This window comes from Ailuropoda melanoleuca, chromosome 3 (genome assembly GCF_002007445.2).
Source record: "Ailuropoda melanoleuca isolate Jingjing chromosome 3, ASM200744v2, whole genome shotgun sequence".
NCBI lineage: Eukaryota > Metazoa > Chordata > Mammalia > Carnivora > Ursidae > Ailuropoda > Ailuropoda melanoleuca.
In genome coordinates this window covers 63,683,226-63,704,683 of record NC_048220.1, presented here as the reverse complement: position 1 = coordinate 63,704,683, position 21,458 = coordinate 63,683,226, and the positions used below count along the sequence as shown (strand labels likewise).

General features: G+C 37.6%; 1 protein-coding gene across 1 annotated transcript in view; it reads right to left on the bottom strand.

The window, feature by feature from the left end:
- The window catches only part of ADGRV1 (adhesion G protein-coupled receptor V1), a 520,697-nt gene that overhangs the window by 360,710 nt on the left and 138,529 nt on the right, over window positions 1-21,458 (bottom strand). Inside the window, exons 44-52 of the mRNA XM_034655643.1 lie at window positions 19,288-19,463; window positions 18,368-18,492; window positions 15,323-15,480; window positions 15,091-15,237; window positions 14,650-14,757; window positions 11,664-11,928; window positions 10,800-10,922; window positions 4,480-4,702; window positions 3,948-4,152 (exon numbers count right to left, since the gene is read on the bottom strand). Of these exons, the coding sequence (XP_034511534.1) occupies window positions 3,948-4,152; window positions 4,480-4,702; window positions 10,800-10,922; window positions 11,664-11,928; window positions 14,650-14,757; window positions 15,091-15,237; window positions 15,323-15,480; window positions 18,368-18,492; window positions 19,288-19,463 (1,530 nt within the window). The remainder of the gene's footprint in view (window positions 1-3,947; window positions 4,153-4,479; window positions 4,703-10,799; window positions 10,923-11,663; window positions 11,929-14,649; window positions 14,758-15,090; window positions 15,238-15,322; window positions 15,481-18,367; window positions 18,493-19,287; window positions 19,464-21,458) is intronic.

The window sequence follows — 21,458 nt, the reverse complement described above, 5'->3', positions numbered from 1 at the left end:
TTCTTACAGCTTCTAAAAGCTTCTACTTAGAATGTGAATTTGAGTAGATAACCTATCCAATGGCAGTGTTTTACATTGCATTTTAACATACTGTTACAAATGTTACATATAATAAAATCCTGCTCAAAGCATTCAAACGTTCCTACCGAAAATATCTTGATTTAAAAATATGCATATGGGGCACCTGGCTCGCTCAGTCAGTAGAGCATGTGACTCAACCTTGGGGGTTGTAAATTCGAGCCCCACATTGGGTGTAGAGACTACCTAAAAATAAAAACTTTAAAGAAATAAAATACTCATATAATTTGTTCACAACGCCTTCTCAAAGAGAAGGCTCTCTGGCTCTATGCCCTCTATTGATAAGGGTTAGTAAAATAAGAATTTAATACAGCCAGAAAATTATCAAGAAACTCTCTTTACCTACTAAAGCTTATCTTACAACAAGCTTGTCCAGACACAAGAGGCCTGTATTGAGGAATTCTACTGAATGGATTGAAAGAACCCAGAACACTATCTATTGGGAAATATTAAACCAGAGTACTTTAATGTCTCTAGAATAATCTTAGACCAAGTTTCACAAGGAGAAATCTATCGTAGAATGTGCTCCACATCTGTTCTTGTCCCAGGCACCCCAGCTCTGCCCTATGTATTTGTACAACCCCGAGAAAGCCCTGTGAGTGTTCTGTCCCCCCCACCCCATGCATAATGATGGGGTCACACCAAGCACCTCCTGCATGCCAGGCGCTTTTCTGGAATAAAGCTATGAACAAAGCAGTATCTCAGCTCTCACAGCCTTGCATTCTAGTAAAAGAAACTGACAATAGACAAATAAGGCCATTATCAGTTTCATAGGGAAGAACAAGGCAGGATAAAAAGGTACAGAATGATGGTGGGAAGGCACAATTTTCAGTCAGAGGAGGCCTTTCTGGTAAGGAGTCACTTCAGCAGAGACTGGAAGAAAGTGAGGAAACAAGTCATGTCAGTACCTGGTGGGGACAGAGATGGTCCTCCTTTTTCCTAACCTTCCCCACTACAGCTCACGCCTTAGAGCTGCACTGTCCTACACAGTAGCCATTGGCCACACATGGCCACTGAGCAGCTGAAATGTGACTGGTCTCTATGTATAAAATGCACACCGGAGTTTGAAGACAAAGTATGGGAAAAAGGATATAAAAAAGGATATAAAATATTTCATCAATCATTTTATGTTGGCTCATAACTGGGTTAAACAAAATATTAAAAATAATTTCACCTGTTTCTATTTTTTTTATGTGGCTAAAAAACTTAAATATATATATATATATGCTTCCCCTGAAGCATCTGTGCTCAGTAGAGCACACGTTCAGGGGAAGCTGACCTGCCTTTTTCTCCAGAGATGGGCCAGACTGGGTAACAGGGTGATCCTACAACCCTTATAAGCAATTGACTCAGGGCATTAGCACGTCCAGAACTCCTCATCTCATCCCACAACCCTGCTCCTTCTACGGTCATCCATATCTCACGAAAGGCAAATGCCTGCTTCCTGTAGCTCTGTGGTTTATTGTTGAATTACTGCACTAGTTTCCTGTCTATTTCTGTCCTCGCCCACTTACATACAATCTAGTCTCAATTCTATGGCCAGAGTGGTTCTTTTAAAATGTGCGTCAGATCAAGCTGCTCTTCCACTCCAACCCTTTCCCCCGGGGGCGGACTTCATTATGGTACTCAGGGGCTCGTGCAGCCGTGAGTTCACATAGTAACCTCCCTGCCATCCTTCAAAGGCCTGCTCTAAAGTTGGCCCTCGCCCGGTGTCTGGGAAGTTGGGTTTTAGGAGGATTCCAAGTTCCTGGAACTCATACTGGCTCCCTGTGCCTGAACTGTACTCACAATGTGGTTTATACTGAACACCTCTTTTCACTCTGGGAGTCTGGAATTTTGGCATGTGTCAGGCTGAGAGTGCCTGCATGATCAGTCCCCAGTTAAGACCCCAGACACTGAGTCTCTAAGGAGCTTCCCTGGTTGGTAACACCGCTCACATGTTGTCACAGTTCAACTCAGTGCTGGGGGAATTGAGTGTGTCCTTTGTGGCTAACCTGGGAGAGAGCTCTTGGAAACTTGTCCCTGGTTTCCTCTGCACCTCCATCCCATATGCTTTTTCCCCTGATGATTTTGCTTTGTATCCCCTTCCCTGAGTATGACTAAACCCTGAGTCCTTTGAGTCCTCCTACCAAGGCATAAGCCTGTGGGTGTTGCTGGGGAAGCCTGAAACAGGGGGCTGGCCCTTCACCTCTTGGGCCTCATCTCTCCCTTGTACACTGACTTCAGCCACAGTGGCCTCCTTCTGCAACAGACGGGTGAGGCCTCTTCCTCTTATTGATGGCTCCCCCTGCCTTGAATGCTCTTCCCTGTCTCCTCCAGGTTCTCGTCCTCAGGTCACTTCCTCAGGGTCACCCTCCCTGATAGCCTATGTTTTATTTCTGGGCACATAACCTCCATCCCCAGTATCATAATCTCCATCAGTTCGTCCTGCCTAACGTTCCTCCAGGGCACTTACCACCATCACACAGAGTACAGATGTCTCCCACATCTTTGTCTACTGTCTGTCTCCCTTTGCCTTCTCCATAATTTAGGACAATGAGGATAGAGATTTTTACGATTTTATTTTTTGATATATCTCTAGCATCTGAAACAGTATCTGGTACATAGTAGGTGTTTGTTAAATAACTGCTACATGAATGAATAAATTAATGAACAGATGAATGAGTGGCCTTGTTAGTTCTGGCCAATGAGACATAAGAAGAGTTTTCTAGAGGCTTTTGAGAAATCTTTTCCTTACCCCAACTGACACATTTCTCTCTCCTCACCTGGACATAAACAAGAAAGCCGTGGTGCTACAATAACATCAGCTTTCAACCAACCAAATGAAGAATCAACTTTATGCTGGCAAAGTGGAGAAATGGAAAGAATCTGAGCCATGGTGACACAGTAAAGTATACATCCAACCCAAAAGCCAGTCTTCTCTGTGAACATGTTTTTGGTGTTTAAGCCACTTTTAGTTGGGTTTTCCTTACTTGCAGAATATTTCAGAGAACGATGCATGATAGCTGCAGCTACAACTCCAGTTAAGAAATCAAGATAGAGTTGGCAAACAGGTCTAAATGATGCAATATAAATGGGTGTCCTTTTGTTTATGGGTAAAGGAATATGAAGTCTGAGCATGGAATTCGACCTGCTAAGATCTGCATAGTTCTCTTTCGTCGGGAGAAAGCACCTCCATGTGTACAGTGTATGTACGGTTACAAACATAAACCCCCCACACTCTCTCTTTCTCTCTCCCTCAATACACAAAGGACAGTAATATACTTCTGGGTGATGCATGTGACAAAACACAGTCTGTAGTCCATTTGGAACCTGCTTCATCATTACCCACCCCCTAGAGATAAGGCTAAAGTGGAGCCAAACTCCAGGACTAAGGCAAACGGGTAACATTTCAAATTCAATCTTGTAAGAGAATCAGTACAATAAAAAAGTTTAGGACAAGCTGATTCAGAGGTTTCAGTGTGTAGGAATTATAAGACATCAGTAAATTTCACCATAAAATGCAGAGTAGGGGCATGAAATGGGGAAAGAGAAAGAAGAGAGGCTGAAGATACTCAAAGCAGGATTGAGTGCTGACATCTAATATATTAATCCAATAAATAGGGGCATCTGGGTGGCTCAGTTGGTTAAGTGTCTGACTCTTGATTTCAGCTCAGGTCATGATCTCAGGGTCAAGAGACTGAACCCTGCATCGGGCTCCATGCTTGGCACGGAGTCTGCTTGAGATTCTCTCTCTTTCTCCCTTTTTCTCTGCCCTTCCCCCCACTCCCATGCTTTCCCGCTCTAAATAAATAAATAAGTAAATAAAATCTTTAAAATAAATAAATACAATGAATAAATCATTTTGATTTCTAAGTGTGGATCTTTACCTGAGCAAATCCAACGACTCCATAGGCATCATCATTAGACAGAATAGTTATTTTTACATAACCATTAATACCAATCTCTGCTCCTCCTTTGGGATTTTTAAGCTGAACTCTGAAGGATTCTTCTTTCTCTGGAACTGTATCATCAAGGATGTTTACCGCTATTACAGCTTCTCTGTCACCAGGTTCAAATATCAGTTCACCTGAACTAGCATAAGAAGTATATCAAATAAGTCAGCTGCAACAAATCTCAGGCATATACATGTACAAACCCATAAAACTCTCAGAACACTGATTAATAGTAAACATTTGGAAAAATCATATTTCATAAATAAAATTATAATACAAAGTGTTTGTAATACTGATTACCTTCATAAAATAGATATTAAGAACTATGGAATATAACCAAATTTCTAGATTACAAATTACTCTTATATTTTGTATATTTCCAGTCACTAAATAAACACTTAGGAATCAGGTGCCATATAAAACTATGGTGAGCATAAAGAGATTTTGTATAAAACGTTGAACCTACCTAGGAATAAAGTCAGACTGGCTAGAGATGTAGGCCAGCTCATATATGTGTGAGTGCACAGCTCCTACGAGAGCAATTAAACTCTTGCTTGAATTAAAGGACTTTACTGTAACGGAAGCTGCATCACGAGCAGAAGGGGCTTCCAGAATAGAAGAGAATTGATTCAGCTCTGAATTCCAGCAGTAAAGAGCAGACATAGCTTGGCCAATAAGAAGGATGTGGACTGTGGAAAGGAACGAAAAGGCAACTACAGTGAAACTTGAATGTCACCGCACACACTTCCTTTCGTGGTACCAAACTAAAACTTTCTACACTCAAAGTTCCATTTTGATTTCTGGATAATTAAGTATGACCTGATTTCTGAAAATCAAAATGTTACTTGAAATAACTAAATGTAAGCAGTAATTTTTTAAATGCTGTGGAGTGACCAAACCAGCCTAATAATAAACCCACAATCCACTTAATAAGAAACCACTGGATAGTAAAGCCCAAATGGACTGTGGACTCTCTGTATTCATCTCAGTATTTATTTGTTGGATAGCATGGTAGGATATTTTTAGAAGTGAAAAATATGCATAGTACCACAACGAAATGTTTTATTTTTATATTTTCCATTTCTGTCACCATCCATATGAATTCGTGATGAACATAATTATAAACAGATTAAATACAAAAAATTCTTAATTAAAAATCTTAATCCTATATTTATATGGCACTTTTTAGATGTTGCTACAAAGCATTCAAATTTATGATATATTTTTTAAAGATTTTATTTATTTATTTGACAGAGAGAAAGACAGCCAGTGAGAGAGGGAACACAAGCAGGGGGAGTGGGAGAGGAAGAAGCAGGTTCCCAGCAGAGGAGCCTGATGAGGGGCTCGATCCCAGGACTCTGGGATCACGCCCTGAGCCGAAGGCAGATGCTTAACATCTGAGCCACCCAGGCGCCCCTATGATTTTAATGCATAGATAATCTATAGAGTTGATCTTTAAAATATAGTTTCTCGGGGCGCCTGGGTGGCNTCTTCTGGGGCGCCTGGGTGGCACAGCGGTTAAGCGTCTGCCTTCGGCTCAGGGCGTGATCCCGGCGTTATGGGATCGAGCCCCACATCAGGCTCTTCTGCTATGAGCCTGCTTCTTCCTCTCCCACTCCCCCTGCTTGTGTTCCCTCTCTCGCTGGCTGTCTCTATCTCTGTTGAATAAATAAATAAAATCTTTAAAAAAAAAATAAAATAAAATATAGTTTCTCTACATTGAATGTTTATTATTTTTTATTTTTTAATATTAATTAGAGACAGTTATTAATTCTTTTCACTTGACGAATTCTTTTTTTTTTTTTAAGTAGGCTCCACACCCAGCATGGAGCCCAGCGTGGGGCTTGAACTCACGACCCTGAGATCAAGACCTAAACTGAGATCAAGAGTCAGATGCTTAAACGACTGAGCCACATAGGTGCTCCTTCACTTTATAAATTCTTAAAGGTGGTAATTAGGCCAAAGGATATGAACAAATTTATGATCTCAGGGTATAAGCTGCCAATGCTTTTTGAAATGTTGGTAGGAAGATGTGTTCTTAATGAGTCAACGCAATGGCAAATATTAGCAAATATGGAGGGGACAGGGGCTTAGTACATGGCATAGGAGGGGAAATTCGCAGTCAGGGAGCTTACTACATTGTACATGCCACTGAGCAATCTTCAGACTGAAAACTAGGGAGAAGCGTCAGAAACCACCAGAAACATGCACAAATTCCAATACCTAAAGAAACACATCGGAACATAAAGATACCAACTAAGATGGGTTTGGTTATTAAAACAGCACATAGAACTGGAAACCATGAAAATTTCAGCCTATAAGGTTACAATGGAAGATCCATATCCCTACTCTTAAATATCAAGAATTAATCATTATGTTTATTTATGGTAATTATTTAAGTACTATTGCAGGTTAGTAAATGTTGCATAAGAGGTAAAAATCAAGAAAAATGTTATTAATAAAGCTGCTTTTAAAAAATGATTATATATTTTTCATATAGCTCTGTAAAACTGAAGATACTCAGTAAAGAGCAAATTCCTCAGATGGATCTCAACATCTCCCAAGTTTAAATGATTCTACAGTCTCAATCAATCAATCAATCTACAGGCTCAACCCAAATCATAAAGTGTTCTGAGCATCACTGATTATCTTAATCCTTGCAGATATACCCTGTTTACTTCCTCCCAATCTGAAAAGTATGAGAAGGCAGCAAATAATCAGACATTCAGAGTAGGAAAAGTACAGGGCTCAAATCTGCACTTTTGTATGCAGAGTGTTTTCTCAGAAAATAACCATTTGTACTGTTTAAGATCATAGAACTGGGCCAGGAGTTATAAGGAAAAAAAAAAAAACCCTAAGTCTACTCTGGGGAACAGAATTTTAACTGGAACTAATTACAGAATTCCCTTCCAGTTAGCAAAACTATAAATAAACAAACAAAAGTATCCCAAAGGAAGGCAACTGGCTGAGATTATTTAAGGAGTGAGCACACAGAGAGCAGTCCCAGGACCGAGTGCTAGAGTGAGCATTCCTAGCACTTAAGAGATCTGGGAGAAGAAGAAACAGGGAACACATAGGACAGCCAAAGAGGGCTGCATGGGAAGCAGTGTCCTCAGGACAGGGCGGGATTCCAGTGCGAGGAGATGAGGGACATTTTGAGAGAAGTGCCATAGTTTCTGTTCTGGGGGTGCTGTGGAAGGGTCTGGGAAGTTGGGCGAGGGGAGAGTTGAGCCTCTAGTCTCAAAGTTATGGCTCATGTGGTCCAGAGCACGCACAGACCAGATGGGATGAGTCGCTTTCTCCCAAGGCGGCCTGGGCTTCATATGTTGACTACACGGGGATGAAGAGAGTAATAAATTCATCCAAGTCATTTCCACAGATGATGATTTTCAGAGGGGATAGTTTTGGCAAAGCGGAGAGTGTTGGGGAATGAAGGAGAGGGGTAGGGGTAAGTGTTTCTCCAGCAGAATTAATTACATGGCTCTTCCTTATAGAAACTTTCTGGGCATCCCTTAGACCTGGTCAAATTTTCTCCATTTTGTGGTAGGAGAGCACTTTATTCTCTCACAGCAGTTAGGTTTGTAGTTAGAAGCTTATTTGTGTCATTATGCATCATGTCTCTCTTCCCTATTGCACAGTAAAACTTCAGAGCAGGGGGTATAAAAGATTTTGTTTACCCTTGTTTCCTCAGGGCCTACCACCATGCCTGGTACGTAAGTGGCATTTTTCTAAAAAAATAATGAAGGAGAGAAGGAAGAGGGGAAAGATAAGTTTATATGTCCTAGCAGCCTTTGTCATATTCATTCTTCCTTTTCCATTTAAAGAATGTAGTTTCTACCTAATAATCTCTGTCAAGTCATTAAGCAGAATAAATATGTAATCCTCACAGTCATGGCTCCAATCTAATATTTGACATATTCAAAATAAGAAAGTCCTTGAATATTATTTAATGCATAATTTCAGCTTTCAGGGGATCTATAATAAGCCATTCTAAATAATTACTTATAATCTTTTCATACTTTTACAACCTCAAGTCACAGAAACAAAAGAAATAAAAAGACCTCACAATGGGTCCCTTAACAAGCCTCTGGCAGAATTTTTCATAAATTCTTTTAGAAAGTGTGCCTATTCTATTTCTTTAAAAATCTTTAAAGGGAATTCTATAACTTCAATTAACAGCCCATTCACAGGCAGCGCTTGTCATCCTTAAAAACATTCATTAGGAAACTATTTTGAATTATAATAAGTGACTCAAGTAGATACAGTTAGTCCACTTGAAAACTTGAGGTACAAGAAAAGCAAAAATAATAAAGCCACAAAATTAAAGGACAAGTAGACACAAACTAAACAAACACATGATGAAAGATACAGAATTCATGTAGTAAATCAACTGTTGAATGAATGATGAGAAAGTCACAGAGCTGTATTTCACAGGATAACATCACAGCTTCATGGCCTGTCAGAGGCTGACAAATAAAGAGAATTTATTTATGGAGAGGAAGTTCAGAACAGAGACAGACACAGGACTCTGACAGCAGAGTGAACCTGGAGTGGAGGCCAGGGTCTGGGAGAACGTGGTGTGGGGACACAGGGCGGAGGAGGGGTAGGGCACAGGGAGACAAAGCACAATGAGATAGATAATCCATACAAAGTGAGAGATAAGTAAGATCTGATTCCTGGACCGCAGGGGAAATGACTGCAGGAGACAGTGTCTAAGGATTACAGTGCCTGATACAGAAAATGGCAGCCAGGCACCTAGGAGAAAAACGACAAGAATAGACTCCTGGGTTTGTGCTAAATTAAATCCTCTACTCCTCTCAATATCATTTATTTTGTAGATTTTGGCTCTTGTGAGTTCAATGATCTGAATGCATCGATGTCTCCAAAAGCTAAACCTCTAATTGATTTCTTCAGTGCCACGTCTCTAACCATCACAGAGGCTTCTGTATCGACTCTTGCCTGGGCAGTTGCAAACTACTGCATCCAGCATATTCTATACACCAAAGCTAGGTGGAGTTATAAAACATGCCTTTGATCATCACTTGCCTTTGAAATGCCTTCAAGGATTTCTCTACCCCAAAAATGCTCAGAGTGTCGTCCCCAAACCCTTAGCGGTCACTGAAGCACTTCAGGAGGGTCTGAGAAGTCAAAGCTATTTTGTAGTAATACTAAGATGTTATTTGTCTACATCATTCTCATTCTTCCATGAGCGTATGTGGATTTTCTAGAGGCCATATGACCAGTAATATTACAGTAAGTACAATACAGACACAGACATGAGAATACAGATGTTGTCCCGTAAGGCAGACATGAGAGAAACTTACAAAAAGTAATACCACCCTTCTTACAAAAATGTTGTTTTGGAAAATATGTTTTTTATAAATAAAACATGCTATTTTCATTCACATGTAATGAGTTCACTGCTATCATTCTCAATTGAATTAGTAAGTATCTTTAAAATTTTTCCTCTTTAATTTCTAATACAATAAATATCAGTGGATAGAATACACGTGAAATCCTTAAATTTTTAAAAGGGTGAAAAGTTCCTAAGGGAAAACTATTCAGGAACCACTGAACCATCCAAACACAGATCAAATCTTAAGCCTGACATTTTAGACCTTCTTGTATAGACGCTAGTGTATGTTTCCAACCTTACCACCACTACATTCTGAGTCAAACCCACTGTCCCCACCACTCTAGTCTGCTCCTTGTGCCCACAAGGTCATATATACTTCTACCTTTCTCTTTTGCTCACACCTTTCCCTTTACCCACAACATTTCCTATCAGCCTTCCCAGGCCTAGGTCAAGGTCCGCGCTGAGACCTCTCACCCGCTTCAATTCTACTAATCACAGGACAAATGGGCCTGGACTTCAATCTTGAATTATTGTCTTAATATTTTTCTGGCTTCTCCAACCAGACATTAAACCTTTGAAGGCAAGGAACTCTTCATAACTTTAAACAATGACTTCCATATAATATCTAATCAATAAATGGTGTTGTTTAATTCATAAAAATTGCTGTCTCAATTTAAAAGCAGAACTTTGATTCATCCAGACTCACAGGCTGAGTCACTTCGTTTGGCTGCCAAGTTTCCCTGGGCACCTCAACAGGAGACATGCTGACTCACTGAACGTGCCCGCTGCATTGTTCACCCCTGCTCTGGGAGGCAGCCCCACAGGCTCCTCAGGCCAAATGCTGCTGCCTTCTGAACCTTATTACCTGGGGCCCACCCAAGTGATTCTTCACCAACTCTGAAATGGCCTATGGTCTCCAGACAACATTCACCCCTTGGTTTCTCACTAACAGACTTTGTTTTGGAAACCACTGAAAATAAAATTATTGCTTATGTTTCTGATATGTGGATTAAAGTACAGAAAACCAAGAAAGGATCAGACTGGAAGAAGGATGGGGGAGTGAACAAGGACCACAGAGTTCTTAACAATCTGTTTCTGACTTAAAAATACTTCAATGCAGGTACCTGTTATCCTTATGTATTTTCATATTTAAAACATATGTAATGTCACTCATCATTTTTCTCTAGACAAAAGAAATATATCATACCTTACTATATCCTTCACTAATATTTTCTGCCATATTTCAGTATTTCTGATTCTTCTCAAGTGCAATGCCCATTTTAAAAGTATTAGTCCTTTTGAATTTCTAGGATTTCCAGAAATATTTCTGTTAAGATCCTGATTTTACATCCTTATTAAAATACTCAGATTTGAATTATTCTAGCTGTCCACACTGCATTTCAGATTAGTTAGCAGTTTAAAAACCTTACCTATTCCTGAAGCTGGAGTAAAGGAGTAGATCCTATTAACAGCAGCAAAATCCAGGGATTGAAAATATCTGAAAGAGGACTGCCCTGTCTCCCAGATGAAAATATCAATTGAATTCTGATTTCCTACAATAATGGAATAAAAGTCAAATCTGAAGGCAAAAGTGACAGGAAGAAAAATGACAAAATTACACCGTAAAAAATTTTTAACAAATCAAATTTATTTTTAAAAACAGATTTAGTATGATATTCCTCCAAATTCATTTAGTTAAACAAAAATACAACCTAGTAGGAAGCACTTCAAAAGTCTTTTCACATTTACCACATCAAGTACATACATGGCTGGCCACTGATTAATCATGACCTGATATTAAAGAAAGAACAGTGACACATGTTCTGTTTTTTAGGAATGTTGAAATTTTACCTATGGAAGTTCCATTAGGCAGAAGAAAGCATATTTATATTCAGAGACTATTTTCAGATAGTCTTATCAAAAGTCGCTGAGCACTATCTATTACTACTATAAGTTACCCATGGCTCCCCAAGTATAGTCATATAAAATGTCACTGTTTGCACTTTGGATATGAGAGCTTCAGAAATCTTTTCATAGATCTTTCCACTTTACATGCCCATCCCCAATTTTATTTTAATATAACTTTAAGGCAGTAGTTCATAATCAAAGATTATACACATATCACTTAAAATGTGGATTTTTTTCCAAAATCCACTTGTAGCTGACAGTCCATCAAGAAATGGACTAGCAAAAAATTATTCCAAGAATTAAATGTTTTCATACAGAACATATGACGTGAATGCTGGATAATTTTGACAACTATGAATGCATTACAAACACCATTATCTTCTCACCTAGAAAGACAGTTTTAGCAAAAATTAAATAAATGTCATCGCCTGAAGTCAAGGCCTCAACTTGTGTTGTCCCATTAATTGGCACTTCTTGAAAGTTAATAAACTCACTGCCAGACCATCTCAGTAGAAGGGAATTTGGCCTGGCATTAATCTGGGAAATGGCTAAGAACACAGAGCCTCCTCTGGTGAACAAGGCTATGCTCAGCACACCACGGACTGCGAGTGTCTGATGTAACGTGAAGCTTCCTCCGCTCCATCTGAAGACCTGCAGGAAATGTTCAAATACAAACCCCTTTATAACTAGGAATTTAGCACTTGTGTGAATTTAAGCAATATCATATATTCACTCTCCTAGTCCCCTTTATTTAGTTAGGAGGATACTTTCATACTTGAGAAAATATCACAACTGATGCTCTCTCACTGCTCTCTCTTTTTCTTTTATGTGTGTGTGTGTGTGGGCGTGTGTGTGTGTGTGTGTGTGTGTGTAAGCACACACAGAGAAATAAGTGAAAAAGAAGTTATGTGAAAATAAATCAATTTCAAATATAAATCTGGGTAGGGGTTGGTCACAGCAAGAGAAAGGGAAAACCAAAAACAGGAGAGAAGTCATATAAATCTGAAAAATTCAGATCAGGATAAGAAACTTTCTGATGTTATAATATTCCTTACCCACTGTTTAAGCAATAGGATGTAAAAAGAAAAACCAAAATTCTTTAGTCCTGAAGGTGGCAATGTACACAAGGTTTTAAGGTGAGTGTTCATATATTTAAAATTAAAAGAAAATCCTGAATCCACCTGGTTTCTTATACAATCTGGTTAATTGCACAGAGAATTGTATTTATTCAGTCAACAGCTGGGAACCTATGTGAGCCTGGCATTATGCTAGGGGTTATGGAGAGTGGCCTCTCCCCTATGGACCTTACTAACTGATAGGAAAAGGCAAATGATAAACACATCGATAATTAAAGAAATGTATGATTACTCAATTGAGACAAATGCTGAAGATAACATTTGGAATATCATAGAGAATTATGGGTATTACTAGGGAAATAAATTTACAAAGAATGACACTGACAAAGTTTCTAAGGCAGAAAATGTTTGTCATAAGCTGAATGAAGACTGGTCCAACTAAAAGGAAGTTGACAGTCCTGAGGGAATGAAGACAGTAAGACTGGACAGGTAAGTTCATGAGGTATCTTTTGGTAGGATGACTATATAATGTATCATGGGGATCCTTTACAGAGCAAAAGGGACAAAACTTACAATTACAGCAGGACAACAGACATAATCCAATCCTGTGCTGGGTAGATAAAGAACTAAGGTTATGCTTTATAGTCCATATTAAATAACTTAGAATTTATTCTATGTATAATTGGAAATCATTGAGTAGTTTTAAAATGAGAAATAACATGAAATAATTAATATTTTTGAAAGACTACCCCAGCTTCTTGATGGAGGATGGATGTAAGGAGACAGGGAAGTTCAGAGACCAGCTAGATAGCAACTCCAACAATGTGGGAGAGAAATGGTGGAAGCTGGACTATGGAGAGAGAAGCAGAGGTGAAAAGAAATATCCGTATTCAAAACATTACTGGGAGATATAAAAAAAACAGGAATAAATTATATGTGAATGAATAAAAATGAATAATCAAGAAAGATGTATGCCAGCATTTTGTCTTGTGCAATTGCATTTATGAAGTTGCCATTTCCTGAGATGAAAGCAAGCACTGCAACAAGTTTGACAGAAAAAAATCAAAGTTCAGTTCGGGATCTGTTCAATTTTAGATACTTAAAATATATGTATGTGGAAATGCCAATAGGAAGTTAGATGTGTAAGTCTAGAAATTAGAGAAAAGGCTACCAAGAAAAGTGGAAGACAGCCTATAGCTGATACCTAAAGACAGAGGATTGATAGAAGAACCCAGAGTGAGTGAAAAGAAATCTGAACTAAAACTAAACCTGGAAAACTGCAAGACATCGGAGTTCAGAGAAGGGAAGAGGAAGTGGCAGTGGGGACTGGGAGGGCTGCACACAGAGACAGGAGGAGAACCTGCAGTACCATAGACATGAAGAGGAGAGGTGGTTGAAATTTGAGGATGAAGTGACTGTCACATGCTAACAGGAAGCAGCCTAAAACAAAGACAGAAAAACATGCAGTGAATTCTCGACACAGTTGTCATCAGTGTCCATGAGGTAAGACAAAACAGGTAGACAATTCCTTCAAGGTGTCGTACCACAGAGGGGAGAAAAAGAAGAAAACAGAAAGTAGAAGGGAGTGAGACGAGGAGAGAAATTCCTTTTGAAGCTTGGAGATCCTGCATTTACACAGACTGTGAGAATCCGATGAAACACTAGTGATGCCAGACACAGAGGGAGTAACTAAACCTTTTGATGACCTGAGGCACCTGGCTTTTATAGAAGGAAGGTTTCCTCCATAATAGGACGGAGGAATAAAACTATGTTACAAGAACGTTTCTGAATTTGGTCTTGGCAAGATGACTAAGCTTCCTTTCTGGAGCTTAGTCAACAAAGTCATTAGCGAAAATGAGGGGATGAGAAGCAGGTACGGGAGTCCGAGGAGCGAGAAATTTATCAAATAAGCATTATTAGGATTATGAGATAGATGTAGTTTACTTGAGAAATGTGGAATTACTGGAGTGATGTTAAGTGCCCATTTGGCAATGTTAATCATGAATTTTTAGTTATACCATCTGCCAGTTATGTGATTTTTCTCCATAATGTTTTCCAACACATTAAATTCTAATTAAATATTCATGCTTATTACTACCCTTGCTCTGACTCCTGAAGACAATATTTATAATTCTATTGTTTAAAAATTAACTGTGACTAATTAACATCTATATTCTACTTTACTACTTTGCCACAATCAAATTATGGGGTTTTTTAAATACTAAAACTTACAGATTACATTTTGATGAGTTTCAAATATATAATTTTTTTAAAATTTACTTTAAAACAATCAAACCTGAGTTAATTCAGAATCCTCTCTTTGACTTGCGACAATTAAATAATCTTGATTGTCTGAACTAAAATATTTTACTTGAGAACTTTCCGAAATAATGATTGTTTGTACCTGCAAGGAAGACAAAACCATGGGACTAAATATTTAAAGGAGACTTTTACTAGGAAAGGCTCTGAATACGTAATAGTATGAGTTAGTATTTGAAGTTCAAAACTTGAAAAATCGTTCTGAGCATTACGTATGCATACCTAGGTACCTTTTCAAGAAATATCCCTGGATTAAGACACTCTGCTAAAATGTGAATCAACTTGCAAAAAAATCTTTTTCACATTAATGTAGAACATACATTATCTTCCATTGAAGATGGAAAAGGCAAATGATAAACACAATCTGATTTTTCCTTTAAATAAAGCAATCTACAAAAAAAATGAAGGTATTTTTTACCAAAAATAATTTGAATCCAGATGTGAATGTATACACACTGTTTACAGAAGGCTTTTCATCACTTCTTTCTTCATGAGTTATCACAAAGTAAGGGGAAAGACCAATATTAAAGGCCTCACAAGTTTTAGGATTTTCTATATTTAAATCCTAGGAAATAAGAAATAACAGTAATTCATAAGACATCGAAAATTCACATGTACATTTTCTGTACTATAAAATGACTAATGTTTACCTCAAGTGGAATAAAAATCCCTTGCCATCGATAAACAGTAGAAGACAATTTTCTTAACATGACACCATATATTGAATCTTCCAAAGTAAAGAAACACCATCCAGAAGCCGATGCATGCAAAAAACTCTGAACTGTGGAAAACACAGCATCCATTCCCCCTGAAATACGTAAATCATGATTTGTTAATATATAATCCCTTCAAAATTTAATCTATGCCAAGTTTATTGCTTAAACAGAGAGATCAGTGAGTTTGTTACCAGAAATAAAGATCATTCTATGATATGTGTGTGTGTCAAAGAAAATATAAGCTATTAAATAACTTAAAAATAAGAATAACAATTTTTTTAAAAATTTGTTAAAACTCTACTCTAAACCCATGTAGATTTTTCCAAAGTGTATTTAAAATACTAAGTACGGTATGCCTCAGTGGCTCAGTCGGTTAAGCCTCTGCCTTAGCTCAGGTCATGATCCCAGGGTCCAGGGATTGAGTCCCACATTGAGCTCCTTGCTCGGTAGGGAGCCTGCTTCTCCCTCTCCTTCCCCCTGCTCGATCTCTCTCTCTCTTTTTGATGAATAAATAAATAAACAATTTTTTAAAAATAAATAATAAATAATGTATATTTTAAAGGAAAATATGCTCAAAATGATTTTTATTAACTTTCACAAAGATGATGAAAATATAATTGAGAAATATTTAAAATAATATATAGTTTTATAGAAACATGCCGAATGTTGGGTTTTAAAAACTCACTCTATTAATTTGAAACTATGCCCATCCAATGATTCCTCACTTTATACATTATATATTTAAGACTGCCAAAGCAGACTCACCTGCTTTAAATGGCTGTCAAGTTTTTAATCAACATGCTATCACAGGTACGTGTCCTAAAATTCTGTACTACATTTAAACAGAGAAAAACAAAAAATCCCTATCTCACGAAGAAGAATTTTTTAAAAGCTCTATGTTTTATTATACCAGTTTCTCAAAGAATGTTCTTTTAAAACTTTAGCTAATGGTGTGAACAGCAAGAACAAATGTCAAGGTTGAAATCTAGGCCCCTTATAAATTATTGATGATTTTCAGATTACCAGTTCAAGCAATCATGTCAATGCCTCATATATACTATCCATAAGTAATTTCCTTTCCTGGAAAACCAGTATTTTTCAATCCTATTTTGTCATCTTTTAAAGGTACACTGCAGCTTTTGCATTGAGTCTGAATGTTTGACATTAAGGTCCTGACCATCTGGCCAAATGCTTCCCCATCATAATTCAGGAAGATGGTGAACGAAAAGTAAACAATGCTGACATTTAAGAATCTCCAACATATACTCTCACAAGTACTTCCAAAAATGCATGCAGATCCCAAACAATAATGAGATAACTCTGAAGTAGAAATCATAATCTTTCTTTTTTGGATCCCACCTCCTCCTGCCTTTTAGACAATCATACTGCTACTAACTGTCCCTTCATGTTCTGAATATTCAATCTCTCTCTGCTTAATAGGCCTTTTCCATCAACATGTAAATATGCTTAGGTCTCTCCAAACTAAACAAATGAACAAACAAACCCCCCTGACTCCTACACCACATCACCACCTTTGCTCGGTCCTACCTTCTCAGTCAGATCTCTTGAAACAGTTACATACATTGGAGGGCTCCATTCCCTTACCTCCATTCAAAATGTTATTAATTTCCAATCCTTCTATACAAGCAACTCTTGCTATTTTATTCCTTCTCTATCGCTAACTACAACAGATATGCTTTTTGGTTCTCATCTTACTGGGCTTCTATACCAGCAACTGACACAGTTACCATTCCTTCCTTTTTCAAACACTCTTGTGCTGCCAGCTGCAATCCCACATTCCCCCGGGTTTCTCACCAGGTCTTCTCTATCTCCTTTGCTACATCTTCCTCCACTCTTTAGTACCTCAATTTGAGCCTATTCAGCTCAGTCTGGGTCCTCTTCCCTTCTCTACCTACAGTCCCTCTTTCCAGGTTTTTACATCAATTTCCATGACTTTAAATACAATATACACGCTGAAGATTTCCAAATTTATCTCTGCAACAGAAACTTTCCTTTGAGTCTGGAGAAACTTTTTCTCAAAAGTAACTCAAATTCAAAATGTGTTAAATCACACATATTTTACTCCCCCTCACCAAAGTAACACTTAGTCCTCATTCAGTACTCCTTTTCTTACTGAAAAACATGACTCTCCATCTAACCACAGAAGTTCGAAATCTAGGAATCATCTCTGGTGTCTCCTTCATACCCAATCGATAAATGCTAGTCCTAGCTAGCATATGGGCTGACCTTTTGTTTGCCTCCCTTCATCCTCTCTTTTCCTCAGTGTCAACTCATTCTTCGCATGGTATCAAGAATGATATCTTTGAAATATAAATGTGATCATACCACGACCCTTGGCAACCCTCTTGTCAGCCTAATCCACTTACAGACTTTAACCCTAGAATAAAGACTAATGTGCATAATATATTCTTCAAGCTCTCAAACTATCAGGTCTTACCTAGCTCTCCAAACTCAACAATCCCCCGATTTCTAACCCCAATGTCCACTCTACAGTTCTTCACTTATATGTTCTTTCATGCCTCTAGACTTGTGCACCTGAATAACTTCTCACTTTCCCTCCATGTCCCTCCAACTCAGATCTTTGCAGAATCAATCCCTACTCATCATTCAGTCCTAGTTCAGACACTGATAACCCTGGGAAGCATTCCCTTATGTTCTCACAACACTTAGAATTATTCCTTTAAAACATTTATTCTAATTTTAAACTAAACACTGGTTTTAACTTATTTGGTTATTTCTGTCTCCTCCTATATTCTAAGCACCATGAGTTCAATATCATGCCTGGAACATGATAGGCTCTCAATAAATATTTGTGGCTGCGATAAAAGAATTAGATATCTGTTCTCCACTTTCAACAGATCCATAAGATACAATTCATGGGGGTGGGGGGAATGCACATCTGATACATGCAATCTTTCTTGGTTACAGAATTTTGTTCTTACAAGAAACCAAACGTACTCATGCCAAAGGCTGTTTCAGATATCGTCTCCCATTCCACACTCACAGCTAAATCAATGCCATTAGTGCGTGACACATTTAAATATACAGTCCTGTTGGCTTCTTCAATGTCTATAGAGGTGGCTCTAAAAAAAATGGATTGCAGAAAGCAGAAAAAGAATATGATTTCTACATATTAAATATAAATATCACATTGCTAGCATATATTTAATACACTTTTAAATTTACATGAGCATGGTGAGATCCATCCACAAACTTCACACGACAGGAAAATTAGATTCTACACCTCAAAATAATTCATTTCTGAGAATTGAAAAAGCACTATGATCTGATACTATGATCTTAAGAAAATACTCAGAGTCAGTAACTTCAAACTATATATTCTAAAAAATAAATAAAGCTTTGTCAATCCTAAGTTTCTTCTCATATGAACTAAAAACATATCACAAAGAAAAAAAAATAAACCCAGAAATTCTTAGCTTATCTAAAACTCGATCTACTGGAGTAGTTCTAAGAAATAAAAAACCAAATATGTGGTCACTTCTAGAAGAATTTTCAAAATACAATCATGTTAATATATGCTTAAAGAGTCATTCATTTGGTTTGAACAGCTAAATATTTTTATATTATTTCTTGCTTTTTTCTATTATTGAAAACACAAAATTGTGCAAGCCTTTACCCGAAAGTGTGAATTCTGAAGAATAAGAATTCTAATAATACCATTATATAGGACATGATTAGGTTTTTGATGCTCCATGTTACAAGAGGGCATAATGCCTCTCGGATCTATCTGCCAGAGCTCATTTTAAAAGTCCCCTTTAAAATAGTCAGAGATCACTTTCCCTCTCCATTTTCTTTATGTCAAAAGATATTTCCTACCTAGCTTCAGAAGTGACAATTTCCTTATGAATATATTGTACCTGTTTGCAACTGCGGAGATACTGAATAACCCCAGAGGGGCCTGATTTTGCAAAACTGTTATCAAGGTTTGAACGTGTGCCCCCAGTCTAGCACCTCCAGTTGGATTAAACAAGGTGCAAACAAAATGTTCATCCATCTCTGGTTCGGTGTCCAATATGGCAGAAACGCGTAGCGCCTGAAAACAAAATCCAAAGATAAAGTTATTAGATTATAGTATTTCTGCAACATACATACAAAGAGATCTGCTACACATTTTTTTTAAAGATTTTATTAATTTATTTGACAGAGGTAGAGACAGCCAGCAAGAGAGGGAACACAAGCAGGGGGAGTGGGAGAGGAAAAGCAGGCTCTTAGCGGAGGAGCCTGATGTGGGGCTCGATCCCATAACACCGGGATCACGCCCTGAGCCGAAGACAGACACTTAACGACTGCGCCACCCAGGCGCCCCTACTAAACATTTTTGATAACAAAATAACATGTTTTGGAAAACATCACTTTTTTTTAATTTTAATACTGATCCCCATAATATGTAATAGTTACAACTGTTCCAAGTTACCACTTTCAAGATTTTCAACACTGTGATATATTGCACTGAGTGTCTAAAAATAAATTTTATGACATTTTAAAATAACATTAAGATTTAAAAAACGAATTTAGGTCTTTATTTTTGCTAACTCTTAAGCCTGCCCCAACTACATAACTATATTAATCTCATCCTAGTGTAGGATTCACTGTAAAAGAGCAGTTATAGCCATAGTAAGCACAAATTAGAAACAACTCACATGTTTATTGACAGAAAAATGGATAAACAAATAGTGGTCTATTCAATGCAGTGCTACTCAGCAATAAAGAAGAACCAACTACTGATGTCTGCAGCCAAACAGATCTCAAAAATTACACTGACCAAAAAAAGCCAGACACAAAAGAGTGCATACTGTATGATTTTATTTATATGAAGCTCAAGAATCAGCAAAGTGAGTCTTCAACGACAGAAACCAGAAAGTAGCTTCCTCTGGGGAGGGCAAGAGACAAGAAGGAAACTTCTGGAAGAGGTAACCTTCAATATACTAATCTGAGTGGTGGTCACATCGGCGTATATTTATTTTTAAGGTCACTGACCCATGCATTTGAGATTTTGGACTTACTGTATATACCTCAAAATAAAAATGTGGGGAAAAAGACCGTTTTGTAGATGAAAGAAAAATCTATTCAATCCAATTTGCTCTAAAATTTAATTTGTGTAATGAACAGAAAGATCTTTAAACACATTGTGAAAAAAGCCTTTTAAGAAAAAAAGCATAATAAAATTATAATAAAAATTAAAATATACAAAAAATTAAATAAAAAAAATTAAAAGCATTTTTAAAAAGAAGAAAAAGCCTGAGAATGCAAAGCAGTGGAAAATTCACCAAATACTTTAAATCTGAATTCCTTTATATCTGTATCAATATGTAAATATTCTTAAATCAAAGGTTCAAATTTCCTAGATTATGAAAAAATTGGACATGCAAATAAATATGAATTCAAAAATGTGTTGAAGTGTACACAAACTGATCCCAAAGAAAGTTAATTACTGGGTAGACTGTTTTTAGATGAAATAGTTTTAAATATATTACTTTGAAATTGTTACACTTAATATGTCAGGCTTGAAAAATATCTTAAGCTAATGCAATTAGATACTTTAAACTTAAAACATGTTTTAAAAAATAAAATTTAGTTGCAGGAACAGAAAATTATCAATATACGAAAAAAATAGTTTCAGAAGGTAAACTTCCATAAGTATAAATCACATTTATAATTAACCCTAAATCCAGTATTTTTCTCCAATGTACTATTCCTATTCACATAGGATACTTGCTCTCACATAAGCAGGCTAAAGTAAACAATTATATTTTGTTAACTGAAAATGTGGCCAAAAGAATGACTGGCTAGGGTTTAATGACTACAGTAAATGGCTTGGAATTTCCCTTAGTTTATGTTTTAAGAATAATACAGGGGGCGCCTGGGTGGCACAGCGGTTAAGCGTCTGCCTTCGGCTCAGGGCGTGATCCCAGCGTTCTGGGATCGAGCCCCACATCAGGCTCTTCCACTATGAGCCTGCTTCTTCCTCTCCCACTCCCCCTGCTTGTATTCCCTCTCTCGCTGGCTGTCTCTATCTCTGTCAAATAAA